This window comes from Melopsittacus undulatus, chromosome 8 (assembly GCF_012275295.1).
Source record: "Melopsittacus undulatus isolate bMelUnd1 chromosome 8, bMelUnd1.mat.Z, whole genome shotgun sequence".
Taxonomy (NCBI): Eukaryota; Metazoa; Chordata; class Aves; order Psittaciformes; family Psittaculidae; genus Melopsittacus; species Melopsittacus undulatus.
In genome coordinates, this window is record NC_047534.1 from 3500838 (window position 1) to 3521837 (window position 21000).

At 48.8% G+C, this 21000-nt stretch overlaps 3 protein-coding genes across 3 annotated transcripts; 2 read left to right on the forward strand and 1 right to left on the reverse strand.

The window, feature by feature from the left end:
* Window positions 1-5700: 5700 nt before the first annotated feature.
* ATP5MF (ATP synthase membrane subunit f) lies at window positions 5701-7404 on the forward strand. Its single transcript, XM_005141356.3, has 4 exons — window positions 5701-5747; window positions 5842-5949; window positions 6765-6881; window positions 7224-7404. Exons 1-4 carry the CDS (start codon window positions 5732-5734, stop codon window positions 7250-7252), a joined length of 270 nt encoding a protein of 89 aa, XP_005141413.1. The 5' UTR covers window positions 5701-5731; the 3' UTR covers window positions 7253-7404.
* Window positions 7405-8512: 1108 nt separating this feature from the next.
* CPSF4 (cleavage and polyadenylation specific factor 4) lies at window positions 8513-15323 on the reverse strand. The gene is made up of 8 exons (XM_005141355.4): window positions 15041-15323; window positions 14131-14181; window positions 13242-13394; window positions 12371-12466; window positions 12129-12222; window positions 11362-11434; window positions 10432-10524; window positions 8513-9554 (listed from the first exon to the last, which is right to left on the reverse strand). The coding sequence occupies exons 1-8, from the start codon at window positions 15141-15143 to the stop codon at window positions 9486-9488; spliced, it is 732 nt and encodes a 243-aa protein (XP_005141412.1). The 5' UTR covers window positions 15144-15323; the 3' UTR covers window positions 8513-9485.
* A 74-nt stretch (window positions 15324-15397) lies between these two features.
* On the forward strand, window positions 15398-20564 carry PTCD1 (pentatricopeptide repeat domain 1). The gene is made up of 8 exons (XM_031055080.2): window positions 15398-15851; window positions 16916-17056; window positions 17238-17456; window positions 18040-18141; window positions 18458-19213; window positions 19441-19557; window positions 19901-20083; window positions 20293-20564. Exons 1-8 carry the CDS (start codon window positions 15450-15452, stop codon window positions 20476-20478), a joined length of 2106 nt encoding a protein of 701 aa, XP_030910940.2. The 5' UTR covers window positions 15398-15449; the 3' UTR covers window positions 20479-20564.
* Window positions 20565-21000: the final 436 nt, after the last annotated feature.

Here is a 21000-nt window from a genome sequence, read left to right on the forward strand (position 1 = left end):
GATGTAAATGTGGGAAGAGAGGAAAAGTACAGGAATTTGTACTTCTTTTCTCTGCAGAGACCTTAGAGAAGTTTCCAGTGCCTGAACCGGCCAAAAGGAAAGCTGGAGACGGACTTTTTACAATGGCATGTAGTGACAGGACAAGGGGGAATGGCTTTAAACTGTCAGAGGGGAGACTGAGATTAAATATAAGGATGTTCTTCCCTGGGAGGGTGCTGAGGCGCTGGCACAGGGTGCCCAGAGAAGCTGTGGCTGCCCCATCCCTGGCAGTGCTCAAGGCCAGGTTGGACACAGGGGCTTGGAGCAGCTGCTCCAGTGGAAGGGGTTCCTGCCTGTGGCAGGGGTTGGAACTGGATGAGCTTTAAGGTCCCTTCCAACCCAAACTCTTCTGTGATACTGCTTGTGTTGGAGGACCTGACAGTGGATTCAGAGATGGTAACAAGGTGATACAGCCCTCCTGCCAGGACACTGACACTTAACCAGACACATTGATAAGATGGGATTCATCACACCAATCTTCCCCATGCTCATGAAGGCAGATCTGTTTGCACAGATGGAAGATGTGTCCAGCCCTGCCCTTTTGGATTGATACCACCAAGGCCCTCCCAATGGCTGCATGTTTTTCCTCTTCTTAGCATGAAGAAAGTGATTTTTACTGGTCCTTGTGTTTATTTCCATGTTTGTCTATGGGAAGCAGCAGTGTCAGGTACAGCTGTTGCTGCAGCAGGTTTATCTTAGCGCAAATTCCTGCTTTGGGTTTGCAAGTGTTTTAATGAACGTGTATTATTTTAGTACACTTTACTACTGATAGCATGTAATTACCTCCCCACAGGTATATATTTAGCTAACCAGCAGGCTGATCAAAGACCTACACAATAAGGGACTTTTGCAACTGATGCTGCATACAAGCAAAGGGCAGCGAGATGGGACCAAAGGAGGAAAGAGGAATGTCTCTTTCCCAGTCCGAAACAAGGGCTCATATTTCTCCACTTGAAAAGGTAATCATAACATTCACTTACATACATTCTCAGAGGAGCATGCAGATGCATCAACACTCAAGTGCTGTGAAGGAGAAAAGAACTATGTACATACGAAACTATTAATCACTGGGAAGTGATCTGCTGTGTAAAGTGTTTTGAGGTTGACTAAAGGAAAATGGCTCAGTAATAACACAGAGCAAGCAATCTGCTTACAGTCATAGGTTAATTCTCCCAGCTGGGTCAATCCTGAGGTGTTATTATCTACACAAGGCAATTCACCATTTTCCCAAGGCCATGGAAGAGATTCCAAACTCCAACCCCTTTCCTCATCCTGTTCAACTCAGGAAAATGGTTTCTGCCACAAGGACAATGTTAGATGAGTGAGGTTGAGACCTTTGCTGAGCAGCTGCCCTGCTCTCACCACATCCAGCTGTTCACAGAAGCCAACAATAACTGGATCAAGCTACCTGGGACCAGAACCTTTCTCCAAATGACTGGTTGATGAAACCTGCATCTCACCATTGAGCTTCTGGCAGTGCTGGTAGCCCATGATTTCTCTTTCTCCTTGATGGCTGCAGCCACTTGTGCTGGTTGGAAGACATCAGATTGAAATAAGTGTTTAGGAGCCAAGAAGTATCCTGTGCCAAACTGTTTCAGAACCTATCTGTCCACTCGTGTAGGTTTGATCCTTTATTAAAAGCACTGAGTGCTTTGTCATAACTCTCAGTGGGTGCAGGATCAGGGGGGTAAATCCTCATCTCTTGACCTTCCTGAAGGCCACTCTGTGCTGCTTTACACCCCTATGGGCACTGTGTCTGCATATTAAGCTCAATAGGAGTGAACAGTGTGTAGCTGCAGCAAAGAAAGGCAACAGGATGCTGTGTTTCACCAACAAGAGAGTCACCAGCAGAGATAGGGAAGTCACTGTCCCACTCTACCTGGGACTTGTGAGGCCACACCTGGAATACTTGGGTCAGTTTTGGTCCCTGCTATGCAAAAAGGGTGGAGAGGGTCAGAGAAGGGCCGCAAAGATTATCCAAGGACAGGGAAGCCACACAAGGAAAGACTGACAGAGCTGGGCTTGTTCAGCCTAGTGAAAAGAAGGCTTGGGGGAGACCTTATCAACATCCTGCAGTATTATAGGGTGGCTTCAAAGACAGAGGCTGCTTTTTACAAGGAGTCATATGGAAAAGATGTACAGCAATGGGCACAAGTTACTGCTGGGGAGATTCTGATTGGAGTCAAGAGGAAAACATTTCCCAACGAGAACAATCAGCAACTGGGATAATCTCCCCAGGGAAGTGGTGGATTGCCCAACACTGGATTCTGCCTAGATTCAGCTGGACAGGGTGCTGGGACACCTCATCTAGATCATGCTTTGCCAAGAAAGGTTGGACCAGATGATCCTTGAGGTGCCTTCCTACCTGATGTTCTATGATTACTGTGTTATCACTGACCACCAGGCCCTGAGTTTCCAAAGGGTGGCACATAGAACAGAACAAAACAGACGATCCCAGCCTCCTCACAGTCTGAGAGCCATTGTGTTAGGGTTCTTCCTTCTCCTTTACTTCTTTATCAGCAGCTTTAATGAAGTGTTACTTAACTTCTCAGGCCCCAACTGTGGATTGAAAGCTCCAATGTCGTGCGTTAGGGTTGCTACCGGAAAAAGGAAACCTCTTTCGTACCCATTGACGTCTGTTGCAAACACACTGGGTTTCTGGTTGACGTAGTCCCTATTATTTCTATGCCATTACTTATAAACTTCACAGTGTTTTCTAGAGGGGTCTTCAGTAAGCTGAAAACCTCAGGGCAACACTCCATTAGGCTTTTAGTCTTATAGGCTGGGTTAAACCTGCTTGCAATCAGGAGGTTGAACTGCACGCCTTTATTTAGGGTAGCTGAAGGAGACATTAAGTCTATTTTCACCCACAATGCAAAATTGCTCAAGTACCTGAAGGCTCTGGGAGGACAGTTTTGGGTAGGATATTAAAAGGAAAGAAGGTTATGTGTGCCTGAACAATACAGTTCAGGTGGAGGAGGAGACAGAAAGACAGCACATTGAAACAGGCAGGGAACAGAAACTTCAAAGAGCCTGAACAATCATTGATATAAAACCTGGAGTGAATGCAAGGAACCAGAGGGATTTGGGGTCACACTGCTGCCTGGAGCAGGTCTGGAGCTATAAGTTAGGAAACTGGCTCTCATTGCGTGATTTCTTCTGTGTTCAGAAAAGAAGGGCTGTGAGCATTCTTGTAAGCAAACAGAAACACACCAGAAATGCCTCCCTTCATCAGTCCTCCTCCTCCTCCCATCTGGATCAACCAACAAGAGCCAGTATTTTGGCCAGCAGCACAGGTCAAAGGGAGGAAACGTGTGCTGCAAAACCTCCTACCCATCCAAACCATTAACTCCTCCTGCTTGGTGCAGGATTAAGATGGCACAAAGACAACAGCACTATTCCTCTCTTACTCTGTCAGAGCAGAACAAGGCCAAGGGTTGGGTCAGTGCTGTCTCTGCTTGCATGGGAGATGTCCCCTTGTTACTGACTTCCATTCCAGCCCTAACAAAGCAAATGCCTCCAGAGCTTGCTATAAGCACTCTGAGGAACTTGATGTGCTATTCTGCTCTGCAGGGAACTCCTGAAAATGAGGCACCCACCACTGGCTTTCTTCCTGCAGGTGAATTAATCTGCCTTGCATGAGTGATCCCATTTAAAACAATAGGTCGCCTTGCCAGAGCGAGGGAAGCAAGTCTGAAGCATGCTTTTATGCGAGGAGTATAAAAAGGCCACATAGTTCATCAGGGGACACTTGGCAATAAAATGACAGTTACCTGTAAAGTGAAATAATAAAGGATAAATTTTTAATAAGGGTATTTTTAACTCATTTAACAAGGACTAAATTTGGAACCCTTTCTTCAAGGGATCAGGCACACCGCTCTTCCCTAATCCTACTTTCTAATAATAAGGAAAACAGGCATAATGTATTCCTTCTGCTTTTATTTTTAACCTTATGCTATGGGAGAGCACTATTCCATGTAAATAAATGAATTTCCATAAACAAGCAGGTGAAATAGACCAGCCTCTGTGTAAGAGCCTTACAGAGTACCTCAACTCGTGTAATATCAGGTAACACAAACCCTAACGCAGGGATACTGCAGTGCCAGGGGGAAGGAATGTGCAATAAGACTTTGTGACCTAAAAGAAGTTAAAGGTGCAGAGAGCAGGTTATGTAGGAGCTCTGTGGGCTGCGTTCAGCATCCTTGATTTCGTTTTCATCATCTCCGATCTGTCCCAACAGCGATGGGGATTTAATATCCAGGCACTATGATGGATGGCTGCTCCCTGTCACCGCTGTATCCCTTTGCTGTCGGGGTCCAGCACCATAAACAGGACCTGACTGTGATGCAAACCCGGATGATACCATGTACAGCCTCTAGAGGTCAGGCTCATGGAGAGCATCCTTCCTGCGGCTCCGTTGTGCTACATGCGGGTGACACCTGCTGGAGTCCTCATCCCCGTCCCACCACCAACGCTGCTCTATCTGGGGGTCTGAGGGTATTAAACCCCCTAAAAAGACACTTAGGAACACGAAATAACTCCTGATGGCTCCTTCTTATTGCAGGGAGGCAAAAGATGTCTTTATCTGCACGTTACCTCTTCCAGCACTCTGGTTACGCAGGTTTACCTCCATCATATACCAATGCCTTTGACATCCTTTCTGATTAGCTGTGGTAAAACACATAGGGAATATTCCCATAGGGAAAAGTCCTGAGTGGGCACTGAAATGGAACCGCAGGGTGCATTATTCACCTGCCACCTAATCCGATGAAAAATACAGCTGAACATTCCAATTCTGTCACCTAGGAAGACTGCAGGAGAGGGGGTGACCCCTGAAAGAGATCTGAGAAGCCCTCACCTCTTACGTTAAAACATGATAGCAAATCTAAAGGCACGTTGCAGTATAGCCTGTCTACGGATGCACATTGACAGGGCTAAGAGTTGCAACCTGTTCAGAACAGGAGAAACCCATTTGTGGGACACCAGCAGCCCCCCCACAACCCGACGATGGAGTCCCGTGGTGATGCTGAGGAAGAAACGGTGAGGTTTTCTCTCTCGGCTGTTTCCTCACAAGCTGCAGCGCTAACACCCGACACTCACAGGGGTGCTGGCAGCTTCTGCCATCAGAGTACACCCTGCATAAGGTGTAAGGAAGCAGCTGTTCCCTGTGAGGGTGCTGAGGCGCTGGCACATGGTGCCCAGAGAAGCTGTGGCTGCCCCATCCCTGGCAGTGCTCAAGGCCAGGTTGGACACAGGGGCTTGGAGCAGCTGCTCCAGTGGAAGGTATCCATGGCAGGGATTGGAACTGGATGAGCTTTAAGTTCCAACCCAACCATTCCATGATTCTATAACTGCTGTTGCCGCTGAGGAGACCGGTCAGGGTCTCCTCATGGAGCCCCCAGCGCAGTGACAAGCCGCCCTGCTGGCAGGACCCCACATGCCCACCGATGGAAGCAGCATGTGCCGCCCCCATTGAGGAACCGACCTCAGTGGGTACGGGACAAGGCGGCACCCCCGCGGCCATCACCTCCTCAGGGGCCCGTCCCGAGCGGGGCGATGGAGCGGACAAGGGCAGGACGGACCCCCCCAACATGGCGCCCCCTTCACCACCCACCCCAACATCCGGGTTCCGCCGACCCTCCTCCCGTCAGCCTCAGCGCGGCGCTCCCGGCTGTCCCCTCACAGCGGCAAGATGGCGCAGCCGCCGGGTGAGTGCGGCGGGGCCCCAAGGTGACCGCGGCTCCTTCCCCCCCATGTCCTGTCCCCTCTAACCGGCTGTGTGTGTCTCTTTACGTGCCGCAGTTCTCCTCAAGGACATGAAGCTGCTGGACGTGAAGCTGGGCCAGCTGCCCAGCTGGCTGGCCATGAGGGACTTCACCCCCCGCGGCATCCTGGGGGCCATGCGAAGAGGTGAGGGGGGCTGAGAGGATCTATCCTGCTCCGCGGCCGGCGGGGACAATGAGGGGTGCGGATCCGTTGTCCTGCCGGAGCTAAGGCACATCGGTGCATGAGCATGGCTGGATGTGGAGGGGGATGTGGTACTGTCGGGCTGATTCGCGGTGATTTTTGCATTCTCAGAACAGCATCTCCTTTAGCATCGTGGTTTTCCATCGGTAGATTTGTTTCTTGCTTGGTCTTTATCCACAAAAGGCTTCTTTTTTTGGTATTCCTTCTTGTGTAAGTTTTGACCTTTGCCCTTTGTTGCAGATTCTATCTATGCTCTGTAGATTGTTTGCTATGGCATTCGTGTAGATTTAGAATCATAGAATGGTTTGGGTTGGAAAGGACCTTAAGATCACCCAGTTCCACCCCCTGCCATGGGCAGGGACACCTCACACTAAACCATGGCACCCAAGGCTCTGTCCAACCTGGCCTTGAGCACTGCCAGGGATGGAGCATTCACAGCTTCCCTGGGCAACCCATTCCAGTGCCTCAGCACCCTCACAGTAAAGAATTTCTTCCTTATATCCAATCTAAACCTCACCTGTTTCAGTTTGAACCCATTACCCCTTGTCCTGTCACTGCAGTCCCTAATGAAGAGTCCCTCCCCAGCATCCCTATAGCCCCCCCTCAGATACTGGAAGGCTGCTCTGAGGTCTCCACGCAGCCTTCTCTTCTGAGACCCTCAGATGTTCCTTAGAAACCGTTTACCCAAGCTGTGTGAAACCAGGCTGTTTTCAGACACAGACCAGTGTGTAACTCCTGACAATGTTCTTCCTCCACAGGTTACGACAGATACTACAATAAGTACATCGATGTGAAGAAAGGGGGCCTGGGGGGCATCTCCATGGCGCTTGCTGGTTATGTTGTTATCAGCTACATCTGGAGCTACAGCCACCTGAGTAAGTAAAAGCAATGTGGCTGTGTATTGTGTGGCTTGGGAAGCTGCTTGGGGCAATAGAAACAGTCTGCTGCTGGTATGGATGGCTGTGCACACCACTGCTGCTTGAATCCCAGCCTGTGAGCAAGCAGGCTTCATTTAGCCATAAACACTTAATATTTACTTACGTATCAGATGGCCAACGTTTTCTTGGTGATGTAGCTCTTGTTGCCTGTCTGACCTGATGGTGCTTAGAAACTGCATGCTCAGATTTGTCCTTAAGAGTGCTTTCTTTGCTGTAATTTCAGGTGTGTATTTCTTGTGACTTCAGTAAAACTAACTTGCTTTGTTTTGCATGCTGCAGAGCACGAGCGCCGCAGGAAGTACCACTGAAGTGTGGCTTTCAGGAAGTGAAGGTACAGCTCTGGGACAGACCTGCCTTCTGAACAGTTACCCTGACTGAAGACATCAGAGCTATTCATCCTAACATCTGTACTATTATGACCAATAATAAAGTGCAGACACTTTACACGTGTACTGAGCTGGCACTGTCATAACTGATTTGTTCATTGTACTGAGGTTTTGGCTTCTCAGTTTCACCCCTCAAGCCTGAGAGTTGGGAAATTATCTGTTGCTTAGGTTGCATTAGGAACTGGTGAACTATGACAAATGAACCCTGTTTAGATAAAAGTAAAAAGCATTGGATTACTTCTTAATGCCCATTAGTACAGGATGAAGTAGCTGAAAGGATACATATTGATTTGGAAGAACAGTATCTGAGCTTTAGGTGGCTTGGTGGTGTGGCCATGCGTTTCTGATCCTTAGTCAGGCTGTCCCCTGGGGACTGTAGGTATTTGGGCAGTTTCCAGATGGTCTAGCTTTAAAGAGGCCTGCAACTCCCATTCTGTCACTGGGATTCTAATGCTTCGTGCCTCTGATAACCTTATATTTCTATTAAAACCTTGCTTTCATTGCTAAAAGAAGCTGGAGGGCTCTTCTGAATGTGTATAAGCTTATATTAAAAGGAAAACTTTTCTGCTTGACTTCAAGGCAGTGCTGGGAAGTTTCAACAAGAGCCACAATATTCATAAGTGCAGCTTAAAGGAGCATCTGAGGGTTTGGTCCCATTCAGCAAGCACGTCCTGCAACAGCACTACCTGCTGATGCTTGTAGCTGCAGGTCCAACCTGCAGTATGCTTTTCTGAACAGGAGGGGGAGGGAAAACCACTTCTTAAGGGATGTGAACAATCTATTGTGGTAACAGGAAGGCTTTCAGGTTTGCAAAGCATCTCTTCAGATAGGGAAGACCATGAACTCAAGTAGATGGGGAAGGTGACCAGGTACCAAAGTGTTCTGCTCCTTTTCCATCTGTCCAGTCACACACAGGTAACACACAGTTCAACCACTGTTCAGCCTCTGCAGGCACAAGAAGCTTCCAATGGTCTGTCATGAAACATGTTTTGACTGACTCTCCACAGTGAAATAATAGCAGTCATTCAACACAGGCTCTGGTCACTTCATCCAGGCATATTGCCTTGTTCTTACAAGAAAAGAAACTCACACCCAGCTTTTTCCATCAGTCCTTTTCAATAAAAACAAAGTAAAAAGGCAGCAAAGGAGAGGGCTCAGAATCAATAAGGCTCACATTGTCGGTACATTTTTGTCTCGGTTTTAATTGATGTTTTATCATTGGCCCTTTGGAAATAATCTTCTCACAAAACAAAAGGAGTTTGGCTACAAAAATTGCTCTCAGAACACTCTACCACTTTTAAAAGCAGTGTTCCATAAGAATATATCTCTCCACTTCCCAGTCTTCTCTAGGCTATGGAAATACCTGCTCAGTGTGAGCTGGACGTCGGTGGGGCTGAGACAAGGCTCTTCTATTCCTCTCTTCAAGCTGTGCTCATTTCCCCTTGCTGTTCGCAAATGGAACATGAGCACAGGAATGGCTTTCCTATAATCATTGCTCCTCACTGTTTGGCTAAGCACAGAGATGCCAATTTATTCTCTCCTTGATCAGTTCTCACCCAGAGGATGAACTTCTAACCTTCAGTATAGCAAGAAGCACAGAAACAAAGCCAGTGGATGAGAGTTTTACAGCCTCACATACGTGAAGCCTCAAGTGAGCCACCAGGACAAGCTTATCGACTACAACAGGCTGGACCTGGGAACACAACTTTGCCTTTTTAAGAGCTACAGGACAGCAGAATCCCTGCTTCCTCACTGAAGGCATTTCAAGTATGAGTTTTCCCAGTCTGCCTGCTCCCATAGGTTCCCCAAAGAGAAGTGGCAGAAGGAAAACACTTTAAAGAAACACTGGCAGAAGACGCGTTTAGGTAGAGTGCTGCATCAGTGAGGGGTTTGCATATCGATTGGCTTTTAGATCTACCTTTCAGTAGGGCTCAGTGAAGAGAGGCAGAGGCCAAAATCTATTTAAAAAGGTTAAAACGTAAAACAGAAAAGGTTGTGGACAGTTACAAAAATGTTGCTTAGCAGCAGCCAGCCTCTGACCAGTTCTTTCTGTAATGGCATTAAAAAAAACCCTGATTAATAGTTCAAGACATAGTGCTAGGCAGAAACCTTTTCTCAGCGTTAATAACTCCCTCGCACTGTCCATTCTGCTCTTTCACTGTCCACTGAGAAAGGCCAGATGTCCTTTGGTGCATCTGTTGGCATAATGACCTTTTTCACCACACTAGAAGAGAAAGGAAGAGAGAGCAATTATTACAGTTACAGCTTGTTTCCTCTGGCTGCCTTTATCAGCAACATTTGTTCAGATGCTGTGTATGGAAGATGCAGCATTTTGCAGGGGAAGTGAACCACAGAGTCACAAGGGACATGATTTATGGGCTGTTTCCACTCCTTGGAGCAAAAGCTGCTTCTATGCTGGGAGCAACATGATGCCATGTTATTGTACTACAGAAGAGAGAGCTCTCAGCATACCACTATGAACAGTGCAGAGCTCTAACACACAAGAAGATTCCAAGACTATTCCACCTAAAGGGAACTGTCTCAAAGATAAGTGGGATGCTCCCAATCAGCTATCCTGAATTAGGGCATCACCAGCAGAGATAGAGAAGTCATCACCCCACTCTTGACATACATTAGGTCACACTGGGAATACTGAGTTTAGGTTTGGTCCCCAATATGCAATAAAGATGTGGACAGGCTAGAGGGTCTGGAGAAGGACCACAACGTTCCAAAGAGTGGAAAGCCATGTAAGGAAAGGCTGACAGAGCTGGGCTTGCTCAGCCTAGAGAAAAGAAGGCTCAGGGGACACTTTGTCACCATGTTCCAGTATTAAACCATGGCTACAAAGAAGACTGAGACTCCCTTTGTACAAGGAGTCGCATGGAAAGGATGAGGGGCAGTGGGCACAAGGGAGATTCTGACTGGACACAAGAGGAAAGTAATTCCCAATGAGAACAACCAGCCACTGGAATAATCTCCCAGGGAAGGGGTGAATTCCCCAACACTGGATTTCATTAACACTGAGCTGGACAGGGTGCTGGGACATGCACTCTGTACTTCCTACATCCAGCACCCTCTGCTTTCCCTCCCCTCTGGCCTACCTTGTAGCAAGTGACTTGCTCCAACGGCCGGGGTCCTCTGTTCCCAGAGTTGTTATTTTGAGACTGCATGACTCCGATGACTTGGGGTGTCCTCTGTGGGTCAGGAGAAGAGTTCTGAGTCATTAAGTGCATCAAGGATAAAGAACTTTATGGCTGTTACTTTGTTAGAAGGGAAAAGAGCACCCCATACACCAAATGATCAATTTTCCTCCAAATCTGTGTGTGGGTGCTCTGCCAGCTGGAGTAGCACAGAAAGGAATGGAGCACCAAGGCTTACAAAGCCTGGCAATTCTGGTTTTCTCTGGAAAGCAGATTTAGGGAGTAGGTTTAGGCTGCTAAAATATCCCTTGTCATCACTGACAGGTATCACATAGATGACACAAACTAGCAGATTGCTGCACAACCACGTGTGAGGTGCTTCTGTGTCATGTGGGAGTGCTCTGTGACTACATCACGTAAAGTTGAAGCAATGGTAGGGTTTTCATCCCTCTCACAGCACTCAGTGTTGTTCACTGCTTAATTCTTGCATTGCACCCTCTCATCCAGGCAGTGCCCCCAAGTAACAGAACTGCTACTGTTGGCCTTTGAGCCTGAGGACAACACCAATGACCAAGGTTGACCAAGGTTAACCAAGGCATGGGGAGATACAGAGCAAAGCAAAGGCCCATGGTAGTAGGATGAAGGCAGCAGCAAGTCTATTATGATCAGATAGTGGACATGAGAAGGCTGGAAGGAGAACAGTGCTTTGTGATTGATTAGGATTTGTTCTCCAAGTTCTTAAACACAAAAGATTACCATATCCTGTTATAAAATAGGTAGGGTTTTCCCTCAGTGAGTATTTATCCAGTAAAGACTTTCCAGCAAGAGGCCAAGTGTCCATTTTTGACTACCAAACACTCATAGTGCTTTGCAGGTGGGGGAATTGTGTACCTTTTGCTGTGCTTGTGTCGGTTGAGGCAGCGGTGGTTGCTCTGTGGTTCCCATTGGCAGTTCAAACCGAGGGCTGGGTTAGATGGAAACAAGAAAATCGATCCTTAAATCACAGGTCAACATTTTACCATCAGCTCAATTAACTCCAACCAACCAACCAACCATTCAGCCAAGTCAATTCAGCTCACAGGAAACACACCTTCCCCCTCCCCACTTCTCCTTCCATTCTGACGCTCAGCAATTACTTATAGGAAAATGAGAATCTGGGATGTAGTACATCCCTCTAGCTGTGAAGTCTTTTGGAATAGAAGACTGGGATGAGCTCTTAGGCAGAAGCTGTTCCCTGTGAGGGTGCTGAGGCGCTGGCACAGGGTGCCCAGAGAAGCTGTGGCTGCCCCATCCCTGGCAGTGTTCAAGGCCAGGTTGGACACAGGGGCTTGGAGCAGCTGCTCCAGTGGAAGGTGTTCCTGTCCATGGCAGGGGTTGGAGCTGGATGAGCTTTAAGGTCCCTTCCAACCCAAACCATTCTGTGATTATCTGACAAACCCATGTAATCCCACTGCATTGAGGGGACCTGATCTTCACTCTGAAGTCCTCAGGGTAACCCCCTGAAGAGGCCTTGCCCCCTATCCTTAGATCATAACAAGAAACTAAACATTAGCCAAGTCTCCAAAGCCACTGGGAAGCACTGGAGCACCCTTGTTTGACATAGACCTGATTATAAAGAGAAACACAAGATGACAGGACAAGCCTGAAAGCATACTCACTGCATGAATTTACAGCTAGGCCCCTCTGGACAGAATCCTACCAGGTAATTCACACAAATGACTCTTCGAGTGTGCCGGTGTCTGCAGAGGGGACCTGCAACACAAAGCTCCGCAGTTCACATTCCATGTATATGTACCCCAGCACTCAGTAGTAGCAAGTACGCAAGCAGATCACCCAAAGCAAGAACAGCAACACCCTACCCTTGATTTATAGCCACAGAAGCAGCAACTGTGGGACATACCATGTTTACAGAAGCCTCTGTCATACCAGGGACAGTCTTTGATCTTAGACTCCGGGTCAATGTGCAAGAACGGACATTCTTTGTTACTGCATTCCCCTGTACCAAAGGCAAACACACTTGTTAGTCAATTGTGCAGGTTCAAGATCAAATGACTCTCAAAACGTTACCTGGCTCATGTAGCTCCCACAAAGCATTACCAACATGGATAAATTCAGGCACAACAGTCATACTGCCTGCCTTATCCTAGATGAAGAAACACCAAGGACTCACCCCTGGTGAGCAAAGTTCTACCAGGCTGGATTAAAACTAGAAACAATGCAGAAACTAAACTGAAAAGAGCAGTCACGGTAACAAACCCCAGACATTCAGTGCACCAGAAGCATGGAGAAACTACAAATTGCACACTAACCTCAATCCAAGGAAACCTACAAGACTGTAAGTTTCTGACAGCAAGTTGCCTCATTATGTCCACATCTCCAGAGCTGGAAAGCAAGTGCATAAAAGTTTTGCACCCCCATGCCCTCTGCTGCTCATCATGTCCCCAAAATAAGAGTCATGCAAAGATCAACTGCTCAGCCTACTCATCTCATACCCAAAGAGAACATAAGGCATAAGACCCAGTCAAAACTTGAACTTCCCATCTTTTTCCCCAAGGGATAAGCTCTTGAGAGAGGAGACATCTATAGTACATCACAAATTTAGATGGATAATAAAGTGAAGGATTAAGACTTGAAAACATTATTGTCTAATATCATCAGACAGAAAAGAAACATAATGCTCCACAGATGGATAACAGGGATGCACCGGGATCCTCTTCACCAGACTCCCACGCCAGCAAGGAATGCGAAGCAGGAGCTACAACAGCCCTTACCAAATTTGGAGTAGAAGTAACACTCAGGCATCTTGGTCATGTCATACTCGTGTAGAAACTCGCATTGGTCTCCCTTTTTGCACAGTCCTCGTAGCCAGTGTTTGCAAACAACTGTCTTCTCCCCACTGATGTGTCGGAATGGGCACATACCCCCTGCGGAAGGACAGGGCAAGGAGAAGGGAAAGAACAATGTGTAAAATACACAGCACAAGGTGGCACAGGGCAACAGCAATGCTTTGTTCCCCTCTGCAAGAGGGGGTTTGGAAGACATCACTGTTTATTAGGAATTTAGCCTTTAGTGGTAATAGCAAAACAGGGAGTTCCAGGTGAGCCTTATGTCACCCTCTAACAAGGTGAGCAACAGTCTCTAGCTCTAAACCAGAAACAAGCAGGTTGGAAAAGACCTTTAAGATCATCAAGTCCAACTGTTCCCCAGCACTGCCAAGGCCACCACTGACCCATGGCACTGAGGGCCTCATCTACATGGTTTGTGAATGGTTCCAGGGACGGTGACTCCAGCACTGCCCTGGGCACCCTCTGGGGAAGGAATTGCTCCTAATATCCAATCTAAACCTCCCTTGGTGCAGCTTGAGGCCATTTCCTCTTGTCCTATCACTTGTTACTTGGAAGAATCTCAACTTCCAAGACCCACAGCAATAATCCCAGCACATCCACAGCAAGGTCTATGTGGGGCAAGTTCAAACCTTCCTTTACCTGTTGCATCGCTTATTCACCTCCCTACTTCTCAACACCATTATTTCTCAAGTGCTGCATCCTTCAGCCTCCTCCTCACTCTAGGCTTTAAAACCACAGGAGTACCACAGGCAGTGCTCAAAACCTCTTGTTTCCCTCCCTCCAGCCCCATCATTCCATTGGAGGCTTCACTTGCCTTTTCCACAGGCCGCTTTTAGGAAGAACTCACATACAGCCGCGCCGGATTCTGTGGAGAGAACAAACACAACTCAGTTCAGCTGGGTTTGGTGGCAGCTTTTAACCTATTTCCTTCCCCAGAGGGACCATTTTGGTCCTTAACATGAAAAGAAAAGCAGTGCTTTGGTTCGGTTCGGGGAATTCACTGCCCTGCTTAAGTTCCTTGATCAATTACAGCCCTGGCAAATACCTGCATTGTTGTTGGGGGGCACCAAAGGGAACTTGCAGAGATTTAGTGGTGCTTGTTTTGCTTTCCAGGTATTTAGATTGTGTTGACTGGGTTCTTCCCTGTTGTTAAGTCAATAGTGTCAGTGCACACTGTAATTACAGCCCTGGCAACAACAGCCTTACAGCTTTTGGGCACAGCAGCCTGAACACAGCCATGGGTGTGTTATCCCCTTCTGGTCCAACAGGAACCACAGTGTTTGAGGGAGTTAAAACACAAACTGAGGAGCCTGGAAGTTTCAGCAAACAAAGTCTCCTGCAGACTACGTGCATCTGGTTATCAGACTGCAAGGGAAAGGCCTAGAGCCAAGACCAGGGATATACCCAAAGGAGAAGCTTCCCTATCATCAAAACGCCTTATCCATCAGAAGGGAATGGGGAAAAACCATCAATTACTGTGCAGGAAAGTGATGTTTATTCACGATAACGCCCCAAGATCCATTCTCCAGACATCAACTGCAGCTTTCACTAAGCAGTAAAGCACAACACCCGGATTAAGACATAAACCTCACCGGGAACACGGAATTGGGGGGGATTTAAGGCCAACAACTGAGCAAAGCGCTCAGATCCTATAAAACCTCCCCCCATCCTCCCCTCCCCGCCTCAAGGTGTGTGTGTGTGGGGGGGGTAGATCCCGCACGCACTGTCCATGCCAGGGAAGGGCAGCGGCTGCGCCCCCAGCTGCTGCTCCACGGCCAGCTCCAGGTCGAACTTGATGTGGTCCACGCTGGCGATGAGCTCCTGCATGGTGGCGGCCGGGGCCCGGCGGCAGCGGGCCGGCAGCGGGGGGATGGTGCTGGTGGCGATGATGGCGGCGGCGGTGGCCGGGCGGGCCCGGGCAGGCCCGGCCCGGCCCGCTCTGCTCCGCGCCGGCAGCGCCTGAGCACCGGGGAGAGCGGCGGCGGCAGCTCCGGCCGCCCCGCGCCGCCCCCCGCGGAATGCCGGGAGTCACCCCCGACCCCGCTGCGCAGGCGCAGGCTCCGCCCCTTCCGCCCCGCTGAGGAGACGGGAGCGGAGGACGGGGCCCGGTCCCGTTACCCCCTCCCCGCGGCCATGAGGCCGCTGGGGCTGCTGCTGCCGCTGGCATCGCGGTGCCGTTGGGCTGCCAGCGCTGTGCACCGGGGCCGGGCAGCAGCCACCGCAGGCACAGCCCCGAGGCAGCTCCGGGGACCGGGATGGAGGCTGTTGGGGTCGTCGCAGCCGTCCCGGGAGCTGCCCCCGAGCGCCCTGAAGGCGAGGGAGGAGGAGGAGGATGATGATGAAGATGTGGAGTTCGGGACGCTGTCTGAGGAGTTTTCCTCTAGGAAATACTATCACAAAACGACACCGCGGTTCCAGAATTTAAAGCTGCGGGAGGAGGGAGAGGAAGAGCCAGAAATCCAAGCTCGGCGCGGCCCCAAGAACACCCCATATTGGTACTTCCTGCGGTGCAAGGCTCTTATCAAGGAAAACAAGGTTTGTGCCGGTTTGGTTTGGTAACGGCATCGATGGAAGAGCATAGACTGAGGTGCGGAGGGACCTCAAGGATCATCTGGGCCAACCTTTGTCGGCAAAGCATGATCTGGATGTGATGTCCCAGCACCCTGTGCAGATGAATCTCGACAGAATCCAGTGTTGGGGAATCCAGCACTTCCCTGGGGAAGGTTATCCCAGGCACTGATTGTTCCCATTGGGAAACCCTGTCCTCTTGTGCCCATTGCCCTGTGTCTTTTCCATAGGACTCCTTGTAAAAAGAAGCCTCTGTCTTCTGTGTAGCCACCCTTTAAATGCTGAGCATGGTGATAGGGTCTCCCCTGAGGCTTCTTTTCTCAAGCCCAGCTCTGTCAGCCTTTCCTTGTGTGGTTTCCCAGTCCTTGGATCAACTTTGTGGCCCTTCTCCACCCTGCCCATATCCTTTTTGCATAGCAGGGACCAAAACTGAACCCAGTATTCCCAGGTGTGGCCTGACAAGTGCTGAGTGGGAGATGATGACTTCTCTGTCTCAGCTGTTGATGTCTTTGTTGATGGAACCCAGCATCCTCCTGCCTTCCTTTGCTGTAGTGGCACCCTGTTCATCACCCAGACCACTTGTGAGGACCTTGAACAGTGCTGGGCCCAATATTGATCCCTGGGGAACCCCATGAGTAATAGGTCCTCAGTATGAGAAGGAGCTGTTCACCACAACCCAGTCCCCCACTCACCACAGTAATGTATCAGCTGCTCTAGGAGGAGACTGGGAAACTATATTGAAAGCCTTAGAGACACCCAGGCAGTGTCCACTGCTTGTCCTGCATCAGCTAAGCAGGTTACTCATTCATAGCAGGTGATCAGGTTTGTTAAGCACAATTTACCTCTGAAAGATGCAGCTCAGTCCCATCTGTATCACCCCATCCCTTAGTATCTTTACAGAAAGGAGAATTTGTGAGGAATGCCATGCTCTCTGTAGGGCTTTCACCACAATCAGGCCACAGCTGCATTCATAATACCCACTGTAACTGATTCGTGTGCTCGCTTAGCATGGATTTTCCTCTTCCCTGCAGCTGGCAGAGGCTCTGGAGCTGTTTGAAGTGCAGATGCTGAAGGAAGAACGTGTACAGCCAGAAGAAAGCAATTACACCATTCTAATTGGTGGCTGTGGCAGGGTTGGCTATGTGAAGAAGGCGTTCAGGCTCTACAATGATGTAGGTTCATATCCTCTCCTCTCTTGTTTTCTACATTAAAGCTGTTTCAAGCATTTGGTCACTTTGTCTCCAAAATAGCTTTGAGTTTGCACCTTTCTTAACCTGAAACTCTTAAAAACATGTTCAAATAGGCTCAAAGTCCTCTCCTAAAAAGCCAGTTCAAATCCTTCTCTTCCTGCAGATGAAGAAACGTGGCTTAACTCCCACAGAGCCCACTTACACAGCACTGTTCAACGCCTGTGCTGAATCCCCATGGAAGGACTCGGGTCTGCAGAGTGCTCTCAAGTTACGGCAGCAGCTGAAGAGCAAGAATGAAGAGCTGAATCTTATCACCTACCACGCACTGCTGAAGGCCTGTGCCCTGTGCTCCGATCTCAGGATGTGCTTTGACGTACTGAAGGTAAATACTATATAATAATACCATATTTAATGCAGTCTGCTTGTTACAGCTCCTGGAAGTTGCCTTATTGCATAGACCGCTTTTATTTCATTCCCAGCAGAGGTGATTACACATCATATGTTTATATTTCATTGATCCTTGGTCTCATACAATGAAATGGTCTTGTTGCATAGCAAACATTAGGCTCAGGTACATAAAAGGAGGCAGCTGCAGAGGCTGGCTTTAAGACTCTTGTCAGAGACTCAACAAATAATGCTGTGTCTGTCTCCATTCCTCCTTTTGAAGACCCATGTACTGATACCCAGTTTCTTGTTAAGCTCTTACAGCAGCTCTTTTCTGAAGGGCCAGTCTGGGAGAGCCAAAAAGACTGGTGTTTCTGCTTCCAAATTCCCCAGGAGAAGGAAGCTGGGATCTGGGTGTGCATTTCAGGGCTCCCTTTCTCCTGGAGCGATCATTCTGGGAGCTCACCTATGCTTTGTTGCTGCTGTATCCCCAGGAGACAACAGCAGTACTTGAACTTCACAGCCAACTGCAACAGACATTCTGGGTAACTGGAAGTTTAATGCTCTCTCTGCTCTTCTAGGAAATTGTGCACAAGGGCCATGTTCCCACTGTTGAGACCTTCAGCTTCCTTCTGATGGGCTGCATAAAGGACAACGAAAGTGGTTTCCGATACGCCTTGCAGGTTTGTCTTCATAAGTGGGGAGGAAAAAGTGCTTGTGAATTGTAACTTGAATGCACAGAAGGCAGGAGGTTGCTCAGAGCTGGTGGAACAGGGAGAGTTCAGCTCCTCCTGGGACAATCTCTGTAAACCAGACGTCTATCAGCATGTCTCACAGATGGGTAAAACACCCTGGATGATCCCACAGTCCAGTGGCATCTCATCATGCTCTAAACTCACTCCTTTTCTGCAAACAGATACCATTCACAGATACAATCTGCTGCAAATGCCCCTGTTATTTAATACCATGTACATCTGACGTTCATCTTCTCCTCTTCAGGTCTGGAAACAAATGACTGAGCTTGGAATAAAGGGTGACAGCCACACTTACAATCTGATGCTGCGTGCTGCAAGAGACTGCGGGATCGGTGACCCGGCCGTGGCTTCTGAACTCCTGCTCAGCCCTCCCAGTGAGCACTCACCTCAGCTCAGGCTTGCACCCGGGAGGCAGAAGGAAAAGGTTAAGAAGCAGAAGAAGGGATCAGAGAGTGGAGCTGCTGTCCAGCTGGATGTGGAAAGTATGGAAAAACAACTCTTTCAGGAAGGCTCAGTGCAGCCTAAAGGAGTGACCGGGCCACAAAACAGAGATGTGAACCAGGCTAAAGGAGAAGCACCTGCTCTTGACAGTCCTACTTTAGCTCCCAGCAAGCCTGGAGCCTTGATGAGTAGAGGCCAGCATGAGATGGAGCAGGAACAAGCACACCAAAGCCAGCAACTGCAGTTCAGCAACCTGCCCAACTTGCTGGATTCCAAGATGCCCAACAGAGCTGTGGTTTCCTTGGGGACAGTGGCTTCGCCATCCGATAGACTGGCTTTGATGGGGGATGTGGAGGGCTTCTTGAATAAAATGAAAGAGGACAATGCAGAACCCAACATTAAAACATTCACGTTACTGGCTGAGCTGGTGGAACCCCATAGCCCCTCAGAGTCTGCTCTGCTGGCACTCCTAGATAAGCATAAAGTAAAAGTAGATGTGACCTTCTTCAACACTTTAATAAGGAAGAAAAGTAAACAGGGAGATCTGGAAGGAGCAAAGGTGAGGAAAAAGACCCCAAAATTCAGCCGTGTTGTCTCAGGCCTCCCTCATTAGCTGTGCTTTGTGAGACCTGTTCCTCTGTCCACACTAGCAACTGGGGATCTCAGGGTGTTTTCCACAGGGTTAATGGGTAAGGATCTGTGGATTCTGTTCCAGCACATTCAGCTCTGTCTGGAAAGCTCCACCAAGACTCTCTGGGAACTGATGCCAACCCTTGTATCTTGCAGAGCATGCTGCCAGCTCTAGTGAAGAGGGGCCTATCACCCAACCTCCACACCTTCTGTAACTTGGCAATTGCTTGCCGCCAGGAGAAGGATGGACTGCAGTTACTCTCAGATTTAAAGGTAATAAAAAGTCCCAAACCAAACCTCTGTTGCCTGGGGCTCAAGCTGCAGGAAGAGGCAAGGTGAAGCGTTAATGCTTCTAAAAAGACAGGATGTGATTCCTGTGTTGGGGGCTTGTGTTCTCACTCCAAAACCATGCAACTCCAGAGCAGCTGCCAGCTCAAATGTCCTGCATCTGCTGGGACAGGAGAGGGATTGCAATGGGGTGTGCTGGCACTCTTAAGCTGCTACACAGGGCTTGCAGCGAGAGCTGTGCTCCTTGTGCCTGCGAGCCTTTTCCTTCTGGGAATCCTGCTCCAGTCTGCAGATAAACAAGTTTAACAGTAGTTTTTGTTGCTTCCAGAAGTCTGGAATAACTCCCAACAAGTATATCTACAGCACCCTCATTGCTGCTGCTGTGAGGAAGTTGAATTACAATTACCTCACAGAGATCCTACGGGACATGAGGAATAACCAAGTGCCTCCCAACGAAGTGATCATACGGCAGCTGGAGTATGCAGCACAGTACCCCCCAACATTCGACAGGGTAAGTAGCCACAGCTGCTCACAGGGTGCAGGACACAAAACAAGGGAAGGGATATGGAGGTGGCTGCCTTTTTCCTCTGGGTTTGTTTGATCTGGTTGACAGTCATTCCATAGCTGGGGTCTTAAGGAGCAGCTTGTAGCTATTGCATGCTGGAATCAAAGTGAGCTCTCTTCTGATAGACACTTGTTTTGTTGGCTTTCTGTTTGCAGTATAAGTCAAGGAACCGCTACCTGGAGAAAATTGATGGCTTCCGTGGCTACTACTATCGGTGGTTAAAAGTAATGGCAGGAGAGGAGACCCCCCACCCATGGGCCCAATACAGGACACCAAAACACGCACTAGATGAGAGTGAGGCAGAAGCTGTGCTGGAGCAGCCGGGACAGAAACAGCAGTGAGCAGGATGCTGAAGTTCTCCACCCTTCCTTGTGTCACAAGAACTTGGAACTCTCCCTAGTAAAGCTCCTTGGTGGTGCAATGTGAATTGAGCTCTTGTGGTAACTGTGTAACAAGATGCTTGTGCTTGGCTTTAAGGAGAAGCAAATTTTCAGTTGCAGAGGACTACAGAGGCTGTAGTTTAACAAACTCTGTGCTGCATAAGGATGAAGCAAGACCAGATTTAACAGTGGTTTAGCTCAGTGCTACTTTTGCCCCTTTCCTGTGTGTGTTTGTGCATGAATCTATGCACCAATTCCAGGTTACAGACCTCAGCAGAGAGCTTGGTTCAGACAGGCATTTGAAGTGTATTACTTCCTTTCTACACAGCCTTTTAAATTCACTTTGGTGAGAAAGAAGAGTAAGAGCTGGTACAAAATAGCCCCCATTTGGAAAACCTCACAGTAGGCAGAGCAACCGGCACGCATCCAGCCCCAACCGGCACGCATCCAGCCCCAACCGGCACGCATCCAGCCCATCCAGAA